The sequence below is a fragment of the Phalacrocorax carbo genome, chromosome 2, assembly GCF_963921805.1.
Source record: "Phalacrocorax carbo chromosome 2, bPhaCar2.1, whole genome shotgun sequence".
Taxonomy (NCBI): Eukaryota; Metazoa; Chordata; class Aves; order Suliformes; family Phalacrocoracidae; genus Phalacrocorax; species Phalacrocorax carbo.
Window position 1 is genome coordinate 113,290,861 of NC_087514.1, and position 20,757 is coordinate 113,311,617.

At 40.6% G+C, this 20,757-nt stretch overlaps 1 protein-coding gene and 1 long non-coding RNA gene across 2 annotated transcripts in view; both read left to right on the top strand.

Annotated features, from left to right (window-relative positions):
• Nucleotides 1-605: 605 nt before the first annotated feature.
• LOC135312026 (uncharacterized) lies at nucleotides 606-10,680 on the top strand. Its single transcript, XR_010371643.1, has 2 exons — nucleotides 606-4,987; nucleotides 8,638-10,680. It is a non-coding gene; the product is annotated as an uncharacterized LOC135312026 (long non-coding RNA).
• Nucleotides 10,681-11,231: 551 nt separating this feature from the next.
• ITPRID1 (ITPR interacting domain containing 1) overlaps nucleotides 11,232-20,757 on the top strand; it is a 74,872-nt gene continuing 65,346 nt past the window's right edge. The window contains exon 1 of the mRNA XM_064441802.1: nucleotides 11,232-11,490. Coding sequence (XP_064297872.1) covers nucleotides 11,232-11,490 — 259 coding nt within the window. The remainder of the gene's footprint in view (nucleotides 11,491-20,757) is intronic.

A 20,757-nucleotide genomic window follows, 5' to 3' on the forward strand; every position in this document is an offset into this window, starting at 1 on the left:
CAGAACCAGGCCCTAGTTTCCTATTCAGGAGAAATACTGAAATTGTTAAGCTCTGAGTGTTCCCACAGGTTACATGTGGATTCAAGCAAGCTCAGTGCCACTAAAAATGAGAACAAAAGTGATGCCAGATGTAAAATTAAATTGATTTTATGTGTGGGAAACTCATTCAAAAAAGAAAATATATAGAAAAATATTAATTTCACCTCCTTTTCAATTACATTTTTTCTAATTGCTTAAAAATTTTGAGTGGAAACATGAGTCTGAAGTTGACTTTGTGCTATCTTGCTTTTTTAACTTCTTCCAGCAGAGTTTTAAAAAATGTTTTGCAATGTTTTTTTCCCAGCATAGCTCAGGTATGTTGTAATTTTTCTTTACAGTTTCCTTCTGTCCCTGTGTGAGGAATGTGACATGAGACCTTGTGTTGCCTTTCCTTGCTTCCTAGTGCTCATCCTGGGCATGTGTCATGGCACTATTATTTGGTGTCTCTTATACTTTATGTTCCACTTCTATTTTTTGATGTGTACATACCACACTTTCTACTATGCCTCGTATTACTAGGGCTAAAGATAAAAAGATTTTACTTTTCTAAATCTCAGGACATCCTCCCTATCTGATGTTTTGTGTGTTGTTGCTTTTTATTATCAGCATGAAGTCTATTATTGCCTGGGGGGGTAAGCCAGAGAAGAAACCAGCATGGCACGCCTTTTGTGAAGCTTCACGCTTCCAGCCTATTCTCTGATCATCTTCTCTCCAATCTTATCTCCAGCTGATGAAACTTTGAATGTAGTTTTCCCTTTTTTTCTGTCTTTTAAAAACAAATTGGGCTACTGCTTTGTTGGTGAGGATAAGTAGATGTCTTCTAGCTTGCCAAATAAGAAAGAGTGATCCTCATATCTGTAGCAAGCACAAGTGATAGTTTTAGTAGAGTTGCTGTTAAATATCACTGTCTGGATTTAAATGTTTGGACAAAGATTAGCTGCCAGTACAAAATAAATAGCATGAATGTTTAATCAAGATCTATCATTCCTCCTGGTCAGATCCTGCCTTTTTTTTAAAAAAAAAAAAACAGTATAATGGAGACACAATGCCTTCTGAGAAGTCTTATGACTCTGTTAATAACTGGATAGTTTTAAGCAAAACCCAATTCATACCTTGGTGCACAAACAGGAGTGAAAGAAAAGAGAGTATAATCTATGGATAGGTAGGTAGATGCGTACTTTACAGTCCCTTTAAAAATTATGTCTTTAAAGCTGGGGTCACAACTTTCAAAAATACATTTAGTCACTAGAGGGAGACATGATCTCGTATAACCTAGAGCATGTCTACCACCACAAAGAGATCAGTGATAAAAAATCCCATTGCAGTGAGGCAGATGTCAACCATGCTGAGTGTTACTGCCCAAGTGAAAGGATGCTGATTTGTTAAGCATCTGTGGGCCGTGGGGATTAGAGAGAGTGAAAGAAGCCTTCATGGACCTGCCTGATCCTTCAGGATAGCATCAGCAATGCCTTTCTGTAAAACACATCTGATCTGGGTTCCAGTGAGACCACCTTCAACTGAAGTAAGCAGAAAAGGCTTTAACCACATCTTCAGCCAATGCTGGTCTGTGCCACGTGGCTTGTCTTTCTCAAGAAACCTGCTGGGTGAGACACCATTTCTCGCCCCACAGCAGCATGGCTGGGTGGAGAAGTGGAAGGTCAATGCAGAAAGCCCTGTCTCTCCTCAGGAGCTTTTCTACTGTCAGAAGTGGACTGGCATACGTTATCGGCTCCTGCCGCATGCTGCCCAATAACTGTCTATTCCCCCACTGCTGCCTTTGGACTGAGCAAAGATGCTGCTCAGGGGAAGCCAGTGAGGGAAGGAGGTGCAGAGAATGTTCCTGGACCATTTGTTGGCATGGGTGGGAGAAGACCTGTTTTTCTTTTGGTGCAAGGCCCTGTAGGGGTCAATCCGTGCAACCGTTTGGCTAGAGAGAGCGGTATGCGAGGCTGGATTGACAGGGTCTCACCCCACTGATTTACTTTAAAATGAAAGCTTAGGTGCAAACATTAGAGGCAGATTTTGTGCCCACTGGAAAGTGCTTTGATCAAAGCACCAAGCCCAGTGAGAAGTCTGTGCAAGTGTTATTATTCATCCAAAAAACAAACAGAGCAAGCCAAAGGCCCTGTCCACACTGGGATCAGGATTGGGCTAGCACCAACCATGTTGCTGCTGATAAAACCACAGGGAAACATCTCTACATCTGGAGCTTCTGTTCAGTGTTAATCCATACTGAGATGCTGTTTAATAATGTATTTAACTAGAGTACTGCAAATGTGTGGCAAATGAAATTTTTTACCATTACATTAATAATAGGTGTTATTTATCCTTTATTGCCCAGAAACATTTTAGGGACCGCTGTTAATATTTCCTCAAAATAAATGTTTATGGAATCATTAACTCTGGTTTTATTTGCCATATTTCTCACAAAGCTTCTGAGTCATGCCTTCAAGTCTGCTAGGATTTGTGATCCTATTTTCTCTTTGCTTTGTACATTTTGTCTGTCTGTGTAATTTGAAGAGAGAATTGTAGAGTGTAAGATGGAGGCAAGTATTCTTTATTTTAATTAAAATGCTAACATAAGAAATTATCTTATTGAGTGATTGTGTTGTAACACAGCCACTTGCTCTGCCATACAGTAGTTAAGTGTGATTTGATGCTTCCTCTAGAATGCTTCCTATTCTCCAGGGCTTATACTGTAGCCAAAAAAAATCCCTTTAAGCTGAAACTTGGCATGTAAAATCTCAGCTAAACTTCAGTGTTGCTTGAAACTTAAAACACAAAACTTTGCTTTCCCATGTTCAAGTTGTTTTGGGACACTACACCTGGTGGTTCCTTGTATCATTTCTTTGTGGAGGGATTGAACAACTCAGTGTCTTTCTAATATTTAAAATGAAATGTTGCTGGCATTAATTCGTAATGGGAATTCATTACTGCTGACTGCAGAAAAAAACTGTATCATAGGCCAGATGAGTTCTGGACAGACATACATATATCACTGCACATGAAGCAAAAATTAATTCTTTTTTTTTTGGCAGGATTTGCCTGTGTTGCCTTTATTAAATGGAGGTCTCTTACCACTTGTGGAGGGGCCATGACACAGGTTCCGTGGATGACCCTGGTTGGAGACAGGGGTGTCTGCTAGCTGGACATTTGATCTGATCCAGGCATGAGCTGTTGTCTCTTCTCAACAGCACAATGAACAGAGGGGATTGGAGAGTCTTGTTATAGTGCCAATGCTGTGAGTCTAGACTCTGCTGTAGACCTTAACGAATATTTAATCTTTGGTTATTTATATGTAAATGGTTTCTGAAGCAAGCCACTGACTACAGAAAGCTGGTCATAATAATCTGACTGGCGGGGTAGATTTTTAATCTTTTGATGAACAATGTACACATGCACATGGAAGAAGAGAGTCAAGCCTACTGTAACCTCAGGACACATAAAGATTGTGTCTAGCACATCTTTCTCATCTAGGACCAACAAGTACCTGTACAGCAAGGTTACAAATCTGGACAGTATGTATCTACCTAATCTTTTTTCCAGTAAATTGTGTACCTGATTGAATTCAAGACGTTTTTGCAGCATGCTTTTCCAAGATCTTTACAATAAACTTAGTAGTTTCACATGACTGGGAAGTGCTTTCTAACATTTTTTTTCTTCTGGTTTTATTTATAGTCACCCTTTGAAATATCTTTGCACATAAATGAAAGAGAGTGTTTATTTGACAAAAATGTCTATGTCTATGAGATGCCTATGGAAAAGGTTCCTTTTGTCAGAAATAAGGAAAACAAATTAGTTCTTTTAGTACAGGAGAAAAGGAGCACTCAAAGTTTTTGCAGTTGGAGAAGTACTGGCTGGCACTTGGGAACAGGGAAATAAACTCTCAGGTAGAAGATTTTGTAGTCATTTAAGCCAGCCAAGCATCAAAAGGAAATTCAGAAGAACATGATAGGACGTAACACAATGGCAGAGGAAACTGAAAGTTTGTAAATGCAAGTGATTTATCTTGGGATAATGAAGGGAGAATTTAAAATAGCCCATCTATTTTTGAGGTTTCAAGTTAACTTCAGTACTGATACCACTCCACACAGGTCAGTCAGAACTAGTCAGTCTGTAATAGTAGCACAAAAATAGACAAAAGGTTAGCACCTGTAAACGTTGGACTATAAAACTATGTCAATCAGTTACAGTTACAGAACAGTGTGAACCTGATAACGTCACTGTATGTGTCAGTGGTGTGTCGTCACCTGCAACATAGGATAAGAGAAGGGCCAATATAGAACATGCAGAGCTATTTTTCTCTTTTTTTATTATTTTTTTTTTATTTTCCCCAGGCAACTCTAGTGTTACATTTGTAAGAGTCCAGTGCTTGTATATCAGTACAGCTTAGGAAACCTGCTTTTGGCAACGGAGACTCATGCAGATCTTTCTGGTCTACCATTTCCATCCCTGTGGGTGTACAAAGTTGTATAAATCCAGAAGAAAATCCTGAATTACTGTTTTCTACCTTTCCATGTGTCACTCATTCCTTTTCTCTATTTTGAGACACCAAATCTCCAGTGACTGGAAGGAAGTCCATTTCTATGCTATGTCATTGATCCTATGAGACGTGGAGTGTTTTCCTGCTCTCTCCAGCAAAGCATCTACTTACCTGCTTGGCTTTGAGCACATCAGTGACTTGGGAGTTCTTGCAGGAGCTCACATGCGTGTTAATCCTGAGCAGAAGCTGGGCAACAAGAAACTCATAGGACCTTGTGCTGGTGTGGGAACAGTCTGTCAGAGGACAACGGGGTAAACAGAAGAAGAATGGCTGCTAAAAAATAAAGCAATGGGACCTGACTCTGCTTTCAGAGATTATGGGAATCACTGGCCTGAAAGAGATGAAGTGATATTTATACAGAAGTTGTTTAAAAGGAATGAAACCCCAGCTCACAGCCTTTACGGGGTTAGTCTTTTCATACTTCTAAGAGCAGAATCGATGAACAAGGTGAGTTAATAGTACATAAGTAAAACTGAAGCCTACAGCAATTAAATTAAGAGCTAAAAAGATTTGGAATGGTAAAACTGAATAGATTTTAATTGAACATAATTCTATTGAAGACTATTAAATTACCACAATGGAATAGAAACACAAAAAACCATGACAATGAGTTCCTGAATGAAAATTTTAAATGGATAAACTGAAAAATTACAGGTACCCCGGTGTATGACATGCAGAGTGCTCATGATATGAGAACATGAATTATTTATATCTTCTTTAAATGTAGAATGTAAATTTGTTTTGAATTAATTTCTGTTGGGAAATCACTACACAGTAAACATAACTGTCTCTTAGGGTGATGTTTTTTCATTATTATTATTATTACTATTATTATTATTTTATCATATTGTTGTTTGGAGAGGGGAAGGAAAAATGGCAACTTTTATGGTAGTAAGTCATTTAAGTAATGCTTATATTGAAAAAAATGCAGTACTTTGAGATGAAATATACTGTAAGCTAGGCAGTTATTACAGTAACTTAGGACACATGAACCCCAATTTAATGTTGCTGTGCTGTGGCACAGAGGTTGGTATCTCCCTGTTTTTCCTATAGCAGCACAGTAAGTTGGTAGGCTGGTACAGGACAGGAAAGGGTCCAGCTAGTGCCTTGTTACTGTTGTGGTCTGTGGGATCCAAAGGCAGGTGCCTCTGCTAAGGCACTAATGACCACAGAAATAGTTTAAGAGTGGAAGAAAAGCTCTTGTGAGTAGGGAGAGAGTTGTTAAAGGAATGATCCGTTGTTATTGTTACCTTTAATTTCTTTTCTTTGTTTTTACTTGTACAAGTGTGTTCAACAGTAAGGGAGTGTGTTACTTTGGGGGAATTAGGACAAACAGGTTAGTTAAAACACAGTTATGCTCGTAGCTTGCCTGTTGGCATTGTTTTGTTCAAGTGATTATTGCATCACCTCTGCAATACTCCTGCTGAGGCAACATGCGGGCAAGTCTGAAGTAAAGTCACTGGGAGTTAGGACTTCCCAGCTGTGTTTTGTACTCCTAAGTTTAAAATATTTGGGGCAGAGAGCTCCTTTTGGTTTCAGTGTGGCCTTGTGCTTGGGGGTCACAGAAGTATCTTTGTCTAAGACGGAGCTACTGGGACTGAAGCTTTTGAGCTTTTGTAACTTGGCCTGACCTTTGCAACCCTTGCTCCTTATTCCTAATGACACTATTGGGCCCTCTGTCCCATGTCACGGAATAAAGCTACCTTGTGGATAATGTTATGTAGCAAACAAAAATTTTGAGTGGCAAGTGGAAGATTAAAAATATTATTTTGCTACATATAATGCACTATTTTTTCATTACTTGTGTCTTTGACTTGCAACCCATCCGGATCTGCAACTCCTCACTAGCTGCAGACTATGTTCTGCCCATTCTCAATCCTCTGACAATGGGAAGACGATGAGCTAAAAATGTAAAGATTTTTGTTCTTATTATTTTGGAACAACTGCTCTCCCGTTTTCTGCTGTTTTCTTTTCATGGACCATTAGCAGCTTCCAAAGGCAATATCCTTTCACTGTCACACTATGCCATGGGGTGCCATTTCAACAACTTCAGACGAGGGCATTAAGTACAATTCTGGATGAGAGTCAGAGCATAACCAAATAAAAATAATAAAGGAAAGCTTGTAAGAGCAATTTGGAATGCTGTCCTGTGCTGAATTCATTTGCAGCTTAGCAGAGAGCTACCAATCACGGGTGATCAGCGCAATACTCCGCAGCACCTTATTTAATTGTAAAGTATTTCATACCCTAAGAAACATCACTGTTCATTTGCTTTTCCTTTTTCGGTGATCATCTTAGCTGAATGCTGAGCGGTGAATCAGTGGGAGGGGAAGAAAATTCATGTTTCTAATTCGAGGAGAATAAAAATGGACTTCTTGTTGTTCCTCTCCCTTTCCCCTTGCAATTAATCTGGAGTTACACATTTCTTAGGATAGTTTAAAAAAAAATCCTGGAGGGAAGGAAAAAACCCTCATAATCCTTTGGTAAATCTCTCAATGCATCAAGGCCAAATTGTGGCTGACATTGCATAGAGGCGCAAGCCAAAGCATCCTCCTGGACAATGGTAGGACTGTGGGGCAGAAGCAATTTCCTTTAGCTCACCTCCCAGAGAGACAGAGGAAGCACTAGTCTATAGGTTCTCTCAGCACCCCATGCTTTGTGGAGGACTCAGGTTACCTAGGTTCATTGAAATAGCCCCTAACTTGGCACTGACCGATCTGGCACTGGCTTTTGCTTTCAGTACTTGAACAAATTTTTCATTCTTTATAGTGCAGGAAATCTGTAAGGTGCGTGATGAACAGGCTGCTTGGAGCTGAAGTCAAAGCAGCCACTGACTCTGATGCTGCGTTCCCTCTCTGCACCTCTTTGTTGGTAATGGATGTGTCACTTAGCAAGCACTGCTTGGAAGTGCAGTGTGGAGATCCATGTAGAGCTTGTCAGCTGGAGAGCAGATCAGTCAAGAGGCTTAAGCATAGGACTGGGAGGTAGCTGGGATGGTTGCTGTCTTGGCTATGCTGATAGATCACTTTGGGCTAGGTACTTAACATCTGTGTGCTCTGCTTTCTCCGTCTATAAAAGAAGGCTAATCTCTCTGCTTGTGGATGTCAGAGTTTTCTCCAGTGCTGGCCTGTGTAATAATATCTTAATGCCAACACAGCAGGTGTTGGGAGATTCTGTGAAGTCTTATAAAGCACTATGAACTTGTGTTGGGCTAGGTATTACCAATGCCTTGCTACCAGTGTTTGCATTTGATTTGCACTTTATGTAAAATACAATTTTGTACTACCCTCTGCTCTGTTGAACAATGTTGAGGCTCATGTAATGTTCTGCCTAATATAGTAAATATATCACCTTGACATGGTAGGCTAGACAAGGGCATCCAGTGCTGGAATAAAAGGCAGAGTGGACATAAAACTGGAGATGCCAGGGCTTTAAAGAGAAGGAAGGCTAGGGAAGTCATTCCTCTGTCTCAGCTCCATCCAAGCTGTACAGATTACTGATCCTAATGTGGTTAGTCATGGGTTTTTTTAAATTCTCTGAATTTTTCCAGTCTTTTTTTAACTCATGCAGACTCTCAGGATTTCCAACTCCTCTTGCCACAGAGAGCTGCAGCCTAGCCACAAGACCTTTTTCTGTGTGAACAAGTACTTCTTTCAGTTAATTTTGAACCAGCCATTGCTGCCCTGCTTCATACACCAGAAAACACAACAGATGATCATTCCCTGTTTCACAGCGGCACTCATGGTTTCTTATGTTTCTTTATGTATCCATGCCATCATTCCACACCAAAGTAGAAGAGCCCTAGTCTATTTAGTCATTCATCTTACAGAAAAAGTGTGTCTAACAAAAGCTATGTCCTACTCTTCACCATCCTTGCCACCGTTCCCTTCACCTCTTCAGTTCCACCATATTCTTTTAAAGGAGGGGGGACTGTTGTTGCAAACAACATGCATAAGACCAGCACATTCTGGAAATAGAAAATGCTATACATGTGTCTTTGGTTTGCCCTCTGTGACAAGTCTGTCATTCATGGTCTTGCATTGCATTTATTTCAGGTGTGGCAATAACGTTGTTACAGGGGTTGGGGGTATATGAGTCCTAGCGCTGCATGACAGGACAGATACTCACCGCCACTGTAAGTCTGAGCGTGAGAGGAAGGAGCCGTCCAGACCATCACAGCTTCCTCTCCATTCTTCCTCGTTTGTCTTTCTGCCTGCTTTATGATGCCCCACATTTTATTCATCACCTTGGATTGTTTTCCTCTAATTGTACATTCGCTAGAAAAGCAAAAAGCCTCTCTAAAACTGCTGGACTGAAAATGAAATATAGGATGGCTGCAGGCTATGTTTTTCTTTGCTGGGAAGCACTGCCATGATAATTGTTTCTACAAAAAGAAACTACTACTCTGGAAAAAAAAAAGAGGAAAAAAAAGACAAACAAAAACCAAAAACCCAAGCACCCTCTGTTTGCTTGAACCTACCATAAACTATTGCTAGTAATTATAGAAGCCGACTGCACAACAGCTTAATTTGACTTAATTGGCAATTTTTTAAAGCTGCAACACAATAACAATAGAAAACGAACTCAGTGCACAGGTTCTGGAGATGTTAAATTTCACTTTACAAAAAAGCTGTAAACCTTTATGCAACGTGTTGGCTTGTAATTCACTTTAGTTGGTTATGTATTTTTTTATTTTATTTTTTTCTTCTGTTGTGATATGAAAGTGTAGAAATATGCAGGAGTGTCTGAAAGAAGACTAAGCTTTGCTTTTTGCCCTCAGTGCTGGGTTCCAGTCTGAGAGAAATATTTCACAGTGAAAGATTATCAAGAAGGAGGGAGATCATCTGCTAGCCTTATTACTTTGTTAATGGCCACAGAGTTGGGGTTTCCTGTATTTATTTTAAATTGACTAGTAATTCTAAATGGCAAATTCTTTTGTTCTCCCTAAACATTTAAGAAAATGGTGGTCTACTACAGAGACAAATCCTTTTTGAGCTACAAATTTACCCACTGTGGGTTTAACTTTAAATAGATTAGTAGTCCCCTTTAAGTCAATTGAGCTTCAGTGGGTATTACAGAAAATTAAGCCATCTGTACACACTACCAGTGAGATGATTTAATTACACAATGTTCTGATATGGTAAGAGAACAATTTATATTAAGTCAATGTTTATTTATTTGGATGTGAGCTGAAGATTCTATGTTATAGTATACAGATATTATACAAGTTGATGTGATAACAGAATGAATTGATTTATACTGTAAGTACCTAAGGGATGCAAATCTATGTACACAGTTAAAAGATCAAGTAAAGATCTGCAAAATTTAAGCGTTCAGACTTTACATCCACCATCCCATTTTACACATCTCCTGTCCCATATGAAGCACCTAGTCCCAGCTCTTTGGAGAGTGGCCCTGGCCATGGGAGTCCCTCAGAGCTCACCTAGTCCCTTCTCTGGGGAAGGTGCTGTAGGTGGAGAGGACTTGGGAAGGACCTAGGTGGGAACTAGGGGGAATGGGAGGGGGTTGCTGCTCAGGCACTGGCAGGGCATTGGTTTGTTGATGATGAGCAATAGTTTTCATTTGCATCACTTGTATTTCTTGGGTTTTATTTCTCTTTCATTGTTATTTTCCTTTTCATTACAATTTATTACCATTATTATTTTTATTATTATAATATTTCAATTATTAAACTGTTCTTATCTCAACCCACAAATTTTCTCACTTTTACCCTTACAATTCTCTTGCCCCCAACCTGCTGCTGGTGGGGAGTGAGCGAGTGGCTGCGTGGTGCTTAGCTGCCAGCTGGGGTTAAACCACAACAGTCCTTTCTGGAGCCCAACATGGGGCACAAAGGGTGCGAGATAATAACAGATTGACCAGAGTGTATTAGGAGGGATTTATATCTGTTAACAGTTGCAGGTCATGATGTTGATTTATCTGCTTCTCAATATTAGTTTATCTGATCTGGGCCATGCTTTTCTTTTTGCTGTACATGTTAAAGACTGAGGTTGGCTTTTGGAATTTGCTGTGCTCTGCAGTGATTAGTGATGTTTTGCCTGGGAGATTTGTTATTAAAACACTGACTTTGACCTTAATCTGGTGTTTGGGCTCTGTACTGAAGCTGTTACTGCACTTTGGGTACCACCTCATGGAGACAATTAACAATGATACTTCCTCCTTTGAGAGGATTTTTGAGGAGGAAATAGAGAATTACACCTTCACTACCTTCTTCTGTGATGTTTTCTCCCTTGTTGCAATAACTTGTCAATATCTTGAACATCCTTGGGTAGTTCTAGTACTTCTGTTGGTATTTTTTGGGAATATTGCTTCAGTTTTTTCTGTGATTAACAAGCAATTTAGGAATATGACCCAGGCTCTGCGAGAGTATGGTCATGGGTGGCACAGCATGTGGGAGAATATGGGCAGGTATCTCAAGAACTTCCCACCTCCAATGGTCTGAAACTTCACTCCCAAACAACTGCAGGATCCTGATGAAGTGACAGAATGCTTGAAAAAAAAATGCCATGCCTATCCCAAAGAGGCACAACTTACCACACCATGTTGGGCCCTGGCCAGCATCTACCAAACACTGCTCAATATTTTGCAACACCCTCGAGAAGAGAGGAAAAACATACCAGTAGACCCTATGGCTACATCAGACACTATATCAGTCACTCCTATAGCTGAAACAAAACAATTGAAGTGGGAGTCAGCTTGTTTAGTAAGGGATGAAGAAGTTTCTCCTAAGAGGGAACAGGAGGAAGAATCAGAAGAGGCAGCCTCTTCTGCATCAGAGCAGTCACAAGAACAGGAAGAGGAAGAAACTGAAATCATAAACGAGACAGAAGCCACCCGATCCCTAAGTGAGCTGCGAGATATGCAGAAAGATTTTAGCTGTCAACCAGGTGAGCTAATTCTCAGCTGGTTACTCTGATGCTGGGATACTGGGGCCAGCAGTCAGGAATTAGAGGGTAAGGAAGCCCAGCAGCTAGGATCCCTTGCTAAGGATAAAGCCGTTGATAAAGGGATTAGAAAAAGGGCAGGAGTCTTCATTCTCTGGTGGCAACTCCTGTCAAGTGTGAAGGGCAGGTATTCCTTCAAGGAAGAATTTGCAAATTCCCAAAGCAAACGGACCAACACTGAGGGAGGCATCTGGTATCTGAGGGAGGCATCTGGTATCTGAGGGAATTAGCTGTGTTGGAGGTGATCTATAACAGCTTGGATGACAAGCAGGCTTCCAAAGGCCCAAACGAAATCCAGTGCATGCAGTCCATGTAGCAAAAGTTTGTACAAAATGCACCAATGTCATACGCCCGCACCCTGGCAATAATGAGCTGGACAGACACAGAGGCACCAACTGTAGGTGAACTGGCCAGACAACTCTGAGAATACAAAGATAATCTCACTTCCTCTATGTGGGCCTGTGTCTCAGCTGTGGACAGACTGAACCAAAATATGTCTGAGCAAGCTGAGAAGGACAGATCTTCTTCATGTACTCCAACCAAGGCCTCAGCTATTAAGAGTCAGCTTTTTTCTGTAGAAGTGAAAGGGTACTGATGGCACACACCAGGTGCAAGCCTGTGTTTCTTCTTATGTGACCAGGGGGAGGACATGAGGAAATGGGATGGTGAACCTACCAGAGACTAGAAGCTCAGGTACAAAAATTGCAAGAAAAAACAACAGCAAAAAACATGCATCCAGGAAAATTACTGCTCTGGGGTCTGCTGGGCAGAGGAGAAGGGCTGATCATACTTTTGACCCTGATGAAGGGACTTCTGCCCTGCAGTTACAAAAACCAAGTCATGAAGACTCCAACTAGAACTAGAGGGGCCCCGCCTTCAGTCAGGCAGAGAAAAGGGACAACCGGGTTGACTGGACTGTGTGGATTCAGCAGCCTGTCTCATCAGCCCCAAAGGAGTATAAAGCTCTAGTGGACACTGGTGCACAGCATACTCTAATACCATCAGATTACAAAGGGGCAGAATCCATATGTATTTCTGGAGTGATGGGAGTATCCTGAGAACTGCCTGTGCTGGAGGCTGAGGTAAGCCTAATTGTCTTCCCCCCATCCTGCTGGGGGGTGGAGTGAGAGAGTGGCTATGTGGTGCTCAGTTGCCAGCTGGAGTTAGGCCATAACACTAGGGCACCTTGCAGTTAGTGGATGGTTCTTAATGGACATTCTCCAGTTGACACAGTTTACCACAGCTGCAGGCTAGGCAGAAAATCAGAGTTAATCTATTAACCCAGTACACCCAATACTGTGAAGAATCTACTCTGACATTGACTTTGACATTAGTCCCCTGTTGGCATCAGAAATCAGATTGCACTTTGTCTAAAACAGTTCATGTTCAAGAAAGATGAGTATGTGAAGCTGACTTTAAGCTGCATTTGAACTTCCTTAGTCCTAGAGTTGGTGCACATTGAAGGCTGTTTTAAGTTGCCTGGCTTCATTTGAGCTAGCTGGTCACTAGTAGATAAGTTTGCTCTCCTCCTAATTCCTGTGATAGTGTCTGACAGGATCACTGGTTCCCCAGTGTAGCTTTGTAACAATGATGGTTTGACTTGGTGGCTTAAATTGACTCAGAAGTTGTCAATAGAAACACAAGAATCATCCCAGGTAATGAGGAAAAATGAACCCTACTTAAAATAAAGCCTGTACAAGATGCACACTTCCGGTGGAAAATGGGTGTACATGCCATAGCACTTAGCCATTCCTGGAAACCAGCTTTAACTACCGTCCCATTCTTGGTCTGCTCTGTGCTTATATGAAGGAGTTAAACTGGATCATCAGTCCTCGGAGTTTATGGGACTCTCAGTCTGGTTTCTGTATGAGCTTCTTACACTCTGATGCTGCTGACTCCCCTGCTGGAGCGTGGTTTAGTCCTGAATCAAAGAGGTGCTGCAGATAAATTCTGACATCATGTGGTGATACATAAATATATATGCTATTACTCTGGGTTTTTTTTCTTTAAAGTCTCATTGCTTTATGGTGGAAGGAACATGGAACTAGCTCTCCCATACCCTCCAGTCAGCATTTATCTATGGGCCAGGTTTGTTTATGACTTTATGGCTACACACTTTTCAATGAGAATGGTAGCACGCTACACACTCTCCACAATAGTTACAAAAGAAACAGGGAGGAGAACATTTGAGACTCTGGTGCAGTATGAACCTACAGGAAATTTCTAGTAGAAAATAGTAGGAGCTGCCATACAATCTAGCTTTTCACAGTCAGTTTTAGCTCTGTTTCATTTGGAAGAGGTTACTAGCAACAGGAGCAGGACTGGACTTTTTAAATAATTAACACTCCTAACCTGCGTATTTATTACCTGCCAACTGGCAACAACAAAGTGATTTGTCTGATGTGTTCACTGAGCAGCAGAGAACCATGCAGCCTGATTTATAAGATAAGAGAACATAATGGGGGACATGCTGCTATCTACTGAAATTTGCTGAGGGGAGTATGGGAGAAAGTAGCAAAATCCTAACTTAAGCACTGTGAATGGAGAGGTTCCCACTTTATGGGTACCCTTTACATTTTTCCCAAGATATCTGTGTCATTCTGATGAAAGGCAGCAGAGGATAGCGTACATGATATTGAAGTTACATGGTAAAAAATTAGATTTGCTGAGGTCATGAGGATACGCAGTCAGCCACGGAAAACTGTGCTATCCAAAGCGCTTTCCAACATACAGTCAAGTCCTAACAACTGTGATCCCAATTTAGTGGCTTAAAACGGCAAGAAAAATTTAAACACCCAGGTGGGAATTTATTTCAGAGAGTCTGAACCTAGAGCGTTCACTTTACTTTCATGCTAACAGCATTTTAGCCAGTAACCTGTTCTTTTTTATTTCTTCTAAACTGGAAGTACCACAGAGAGGGAAAAAAAATCATTAGTATTTGCACTTCAAGTGAGTAAAGCAGTATGTACTCACGGGCGCACAGAGAATTAAATGGTTGCACGAATTTTTTCAAGGCTCATGGAAGGCTAAATATGGATTTTGTTGAAAGTTACTGCTAGGTGTTTTTATGACCTGAGCTGGTTTGATGTCTGTAGCTGGAGTATTCCAGGTGCCACACAAATGAAACACTGGAAGTTTGGATCCAGGCATGGCTTCATTGTTAGTGAAGATTAATTTACATGCTGATTTGCATACAATTACCTTTTCTTTTTCTCCCATTACACCTATCTCTGAAAAGTTTTTTTCTTAGTGTGAGTGGCTCCCCTAACCTAAATATTCATTTCTTTTCCCTGTACATTGACATTGCCTCTGGCTAAGACAACTGCATAGAGCCAATGAGTGTGTAGGGTGGAGAGAAGAAGCTTTTGGCTTTCTGTTTTTTTTTTCCCCCCAAGACATTAAGGTTTCATTTTTTATTTCATACGGGATTTGCAGGAACATGCTAAGAGAAAAGCATGACCCCAACTATATCAAATATTCAGCCCTATTGATTTTGTTACCAGGTTTCACTTAACACCTGTCCAGAAAACCAGACCAATTGACCCAGAACCGCAGCTGGACTGAGTCAGTGTGTCTCTGCTCTCTTCAGGGGACCTATAGCAGCTACAGTCATTGCTCTCTGTGACTCACCACAACTGAGGATGTGGCCTCACTCTTTTAAATTACTTCAAGATGTTCAGAGCTGTATTTCTGCCTGTGAGTGAGCACATTCGGAAGCATCTTGGACACGGTGTATCTGTGCCTTTTCATTCGTGTTATTGAAACATCTCTTGTTCCTCTGAAGGGACTGACTCTCAAGAGTGATCACACGCAGTATGGATAGCATAGCTGTAACGCCAGGAGGTTATATAGGCAGAAATGAACTGCAGATAGGGTAACTTTTTGACACATCGCTGTATGGTTGTGTTTGCATTTCCTGGCATATTGCTCTTTTGCAACTATTTCAGGGCTAATAGTCTTTGACTCAAGAAGCTCGTTTGATTTTAACACTAAAGTTTTGGCTTTCTGCCTGTACTGTCTAAATTGTTGAGCTTTGGGGGGATAGGTTCAACATAATGTCTAGCAATACTAAGTGCTGATCTGAATGCTCCTGGGCTTAAGAAAAAGCCAATCTATTTATTATGCTCATTGAGTTTTTCCTCTCTTTCTAGGCTATAGGTAAAGCTTGGCATGATGTGCTTAAACTAATACAACAGAAAGAATTGTTGAAAAACTCACTTGTGAGTTGTGGGTCATTATTTGTTATTACCTCACCCAGAATCCTCTAGAAAGCAAGCTGCAATTCACCGTGTGTTGCTATACTGCTCAGGTGTTGTAAAGAACTCCATTTAAAAAAAAAAATGCAGAGTAGTAGTCCACCAATAAAAAGTAGTATTTCCTATTTAGTTCAAACAGTTATGTGTCAGACATGTGCCCACAATGATTGGAAATGCTCTGTAGTGATTTTGTATTCCTGAATGTACCATAGGTTTCATATTCTATTCTATTCTATTCTATTCTATTCTATTCTATTCTATTCTATTCTATTCTATTCTATTCTATTCTATTCTATATGTGATCAGAGTAGGATACTCAGGGTCTCTTCTTAAATTTCTTAACAGCCAAATGGTATTTGGAGCTTATTCTTTGAATTTCTTATTTCATGCTATGGGTGCCATCATAACCAAATGACTTCTGTTCAAGCTCCTTCCATACACAACCCTGGTTACAAAAGATGTACCTCATGTACTCAAGAGTTAATTGTAAATGAACTTATTGACCATTAAAAACAATTCATTCTCAGAGGTACCATGTAAATTCGTTAATGGAGTCATGGATGTCCATTCCATAGTAGACAGCTCATTATTCTTCACCTTCTAGGATGTCCAGACAGCTTCCAAAGACTGAAGTGGGAAAGGATTTTCCAAATGTCAGAAGTTGCAGTGAACATACAGGTGAGAAAGGAGTTTTTCTTTCAAGTTTTCAGGGGTATGAGAATCAGTCTTTGAGGGAGAATGACTTATCAGTGTTTTCTATGGGAAGAAATATGCTTCTTTTCCCAAACTATGAGCATTAGATATACAAGCCAGTGAATAACCAACCATGATATACATTAAAATCTGGAAGTAATACTTTGGTGATGGCTTTAATGCATGCATTACAGCAAGCACTGAAAAGTAATGACCTGATGAAGTAGGTAGTAGTATATGATAGGTGGTCTTCTATCCCAGACGGAGGAGGACATCCTGGAAGACCCTGATTTAATTCTTGGCTCTGTCACAGTCCTTTTTTGTGACCATGGACAGGACATTTCATCTGACAGTGACTCAGTTTTTTTAATTCTGTCAATTTATTTATTGTTTCATTTGGATTATGAACTCTGTAAGAAAGAAATGTCTTACTCTGCACCACAATGAAAAAGAAACTTGAAGAACAATAATGTAACATAGCAAAATGTAATCATTTTAAGAGGCTGACTCAGTTCACTGAGTAGCATGATGAACTCTGAAGGGCATGTACTTCATGACGCTGTGTGTGGTCTGAAATCTTATGCAGAGGCAGATTGAAATCCTGATATTTTAATGAAGCTTTAGGTATGAGGAATAATACACTGTCATATTAAATGACTGTAGTGAGTTATTTCGCCAATTTGCAAGTTCCCATAACACTGTAAACAAAAATTAAAAAGCCCTACCCTTGGAAGACTTTGAAAAAGAATCAAATCACACAAAACCCCTTGTATTTGAGAATAGCCTAAATAGAAGAGTTGCAATATTATCACAATAATTTCAAAGTAAAAGGATAAAGCTAGGAAGCCAAGTATTTCATAATGAATGCAGCATATAGCTTTTAAACAGGGCTAACATATGGACCACTAATGTGAATGTGAATGCAAATTAGATACTTTTGATTGCTTGAAATAAAGTCAGCAGAATCCAAGCTTCAAAAAGCAAATTGTGTGGATTTAACTACCTGAGTGCCACAGAAAGAATACTGTTCCTACAATATTTCCATATGAAACAAGGTAATGAAGCTAATTAAGCTAATTCTAAGGCAAGCTGCCCTAGATAACTTGAAGATGAATTGTATGTTTTCTCTGGCCCTTTTTTTTTTTTTTTTTCTCTTTTGGTTTGCCTGAGTTTCGCAACACTGTTTTGTTTAACCTTTTGAGGCTACTCTGCTAATTTTGTCACCCCAAACTACAGGCACTTTACAGGGTGTCTGTCAGTTTTAGAAGTGATACAGCTTACTACGAATATCTTGCTTTTGAGGAGAGGCAGCACAACTGGTGCTGGCTGGAATAAGCAGGTATTGGGAACTCGTCATTTCATAAAGTATGATACAGCAAATAGCTTCTAACACGTTCTGTTTCAGGTAAGTAAAGGGAGAAGATCAGAGGTTGCCTTAAACCTTGGAAGTGCTGGTGTAACGTAACTCAGCAGGACATACCCTGTACCCAGCCTTGCTGGACTGTGAGCAATGGGAAAACTGGAGAGTAATATTTATTTTGTCTGTGAGCCATTGCCCTTTATGGAAAAGCAGCAAGCTGCTCTTGGTGAGACATAAAAAAGCAAGAGGGCTGCCTACCACCCTGCATCTGGCATGGCTTGCCCCTGTGCAGCAGCTGTCATATCCTCACTGCGAGCAGCAGTTTGCAGGTACAGCAGGAGCTGCTGCCAGGAGTTCTTATAATGGATGCCCATGGGGCTGCATAGCCTGCGGGGGGGAAGAGCAACCCCAACCAGTGGGAACCTCAGAGCTGGGATATCTCCATTCCAGCTCCACATCTTGCCCATTTAATAGCAAAGTCTTAGGCTCTACCAGAAGAGTCAAGAGATTATTTTATTTACCATACCTCCTGATCCCACAACCTTCTTCTGTCAAACCATCGCTTCCTCATCCAGGGACACTAGGTTATGCTCAAAACTGCTGTCCCCTGCAGTGAAACCAGCTCTTTAGCTCCCCTGACAGCCAGTGTTGCTTTATCCAGTCAGGTATCTCAGCTCCCACGCTGGCCCGACCATGATAAACATGACCACATCCGCACCCATTTACTCCTGATACTTCTGCAGCTGTGCTGGATACTCCCCTGATGCCTTCCTACCACATCTGAAGATCTCCTCAGTGCATTAGCAGCCTATGCCGTTTTCTAACATCCTTCCCATACTCAGCCAGGCGTAAGGGTACACTAGCCCAAACCCCTGCTAGACCTGCCAGGTTTGGGGCAGTTGCATTAACTTCCCCTTATTGCCATAACTTGGGGAAGGGTGTACTGATCTGAAACTGAAGTTTAAGGGAAGAGGAAAATGACTAAATCAGCTCATTTACATCTTTGCCAATCACTTCCCAATTTGCAAATATGTGAATTAGCGCATTCTGAAATTTGCATAAATTCACACATGGAGCTGTACAAGACTTGGCAGCTATGAAACAAAAAATAAAAAAATGTATTAATGGCTGTGCAAAAAGGAAAGGAAACTGGTTCCAGAATATAAATGTCTTTATAACTATATGAAGAATGGGGAAATGGCTTTTGAACTTAAGATTGCTTCTCAGATTCAGAGGTGGTAAAAACGGATGCAACTCTGTTAGTATCACTGCTACCCATTTATAAAAGTCCTGAAACTGGGTTTCATGATTCAGAGCATTGACTTGGGCCCCCTTCTTTCTTGGGAAACCATAAAAAACTGTTGTGAAGACTAGGAAGAAAAATTCTATGAAAAGAAAAGCACAGCACACAAGGCATTGGCTAGTGTTAGTGAAGTCTTTGGGGGGATTTTCTATCTCTTATACCGTGTGTTTCACACCAACATTACCCACCCCTGGCTGCACAGTTGCACTCTTAAAATTATTTTTATTAAAGCAAATGATGTTTCTAACTTATGGCTGTGTTGAACCCTGAAGGGATTCCTAGAGCACTGTTGCATTCATGTTCACATGTGTTGCTTAGCTAGCAAGGCCAGTGAGACCAGGCTGCAGCCTGACTTGCAGTTTTCCTCCAGAGGGATCCCTGAGAGCAAGCAGGTGTGTGACATTTGTAGCTAGATCACCTCAGCTGGCAATTGGTCTTACATTTCTTCCCTTGTCTTCAGAAATGTATAGCAGCTTGAATTGACTGCAGCTCCTACCTCTCCACAGGATGCGAACTCTGAAGTAGGTATTTTCATCCTCACCTACTTCAGGGATGGCCATTTGCAGGTGGACAGGTAATGCATAGTCCTCATTGTCTGTGCCTTCCCAAGTGCCGCGGCCTCCAGCTAGTTATCTCTCAGTAAGCAAAATTGGCTGATAATGTCAGTGAATGTCAATGACTTGGGCAGTGTCAGTCAATATCACATATTTTTATTAGCAGAGGTGTAACTCCCATGGATAGGCAGGGCAAGGAGTGATTTATGGCATATGTAGCTATGCAAGGGGTAGCCAATGGTGTTTTATGCTAACAGAATTGGGCTTTTGTCAGTGTGTTTTACTTTACCTGTAAAGGTTGTATCAATTGCTACCAAAAAAGCACAGTCATCCTCAAAAAATGAGCACTTTGCTAGTCCTAGATCCTGTTAGCATTACACAAGCTGCTTCCTTCATCAGTGGGTCTGACCGCTGTTATCAGCACCCCAACCTCTTCTGGGTTGAAAATAAAAGGCGCAGATCTGTGTGCAATGCGGTGAGGTAGTATCAGTGTGAGGGGTCACAGAAATCTCTTCTTTGAAAATGTCTTTTCATAAGCAAGTGTTTTTTGACTGGAATGAAAATTTCATGTTTTGCTGGAGTTTTTCTGAACTCATACAAGGAAGACACAAAAATAAGGAAAGTCAAACTTGTTGTTATTCAAAAACTTATTTTAGATTAAAATTGCCTTGGTTTTGCAAAACTGTTATTTTACTGAGGGTGTTTTTTTGCATTATAAAAATATAAATAATCTTTTGGGAAAATTAGGAAATGAGAAGAGCTATTAGATATTGTAGGTTGAATTTTTAAAATACAACTGAAAATGCCAGAGCACCTTCATTCTGAAGTGCCTTGATACCACAGACTTCAGGAACCTTGCTAAAGCTTTTTGTTTTTCCTAGATAAAAACAGTTGCAACAAGTTAGTCCCTGGTTACTTCTGTTACATTTAAAGGACTGTTTATTAAGAATGTGAGGGTATGATATTTGGGGGAAAGATGGTATAAAAGCTAGTATTCTGTTGTACTTTTAAAAATATCTGAAGAGACTTGCAGCCCTCAAAGTC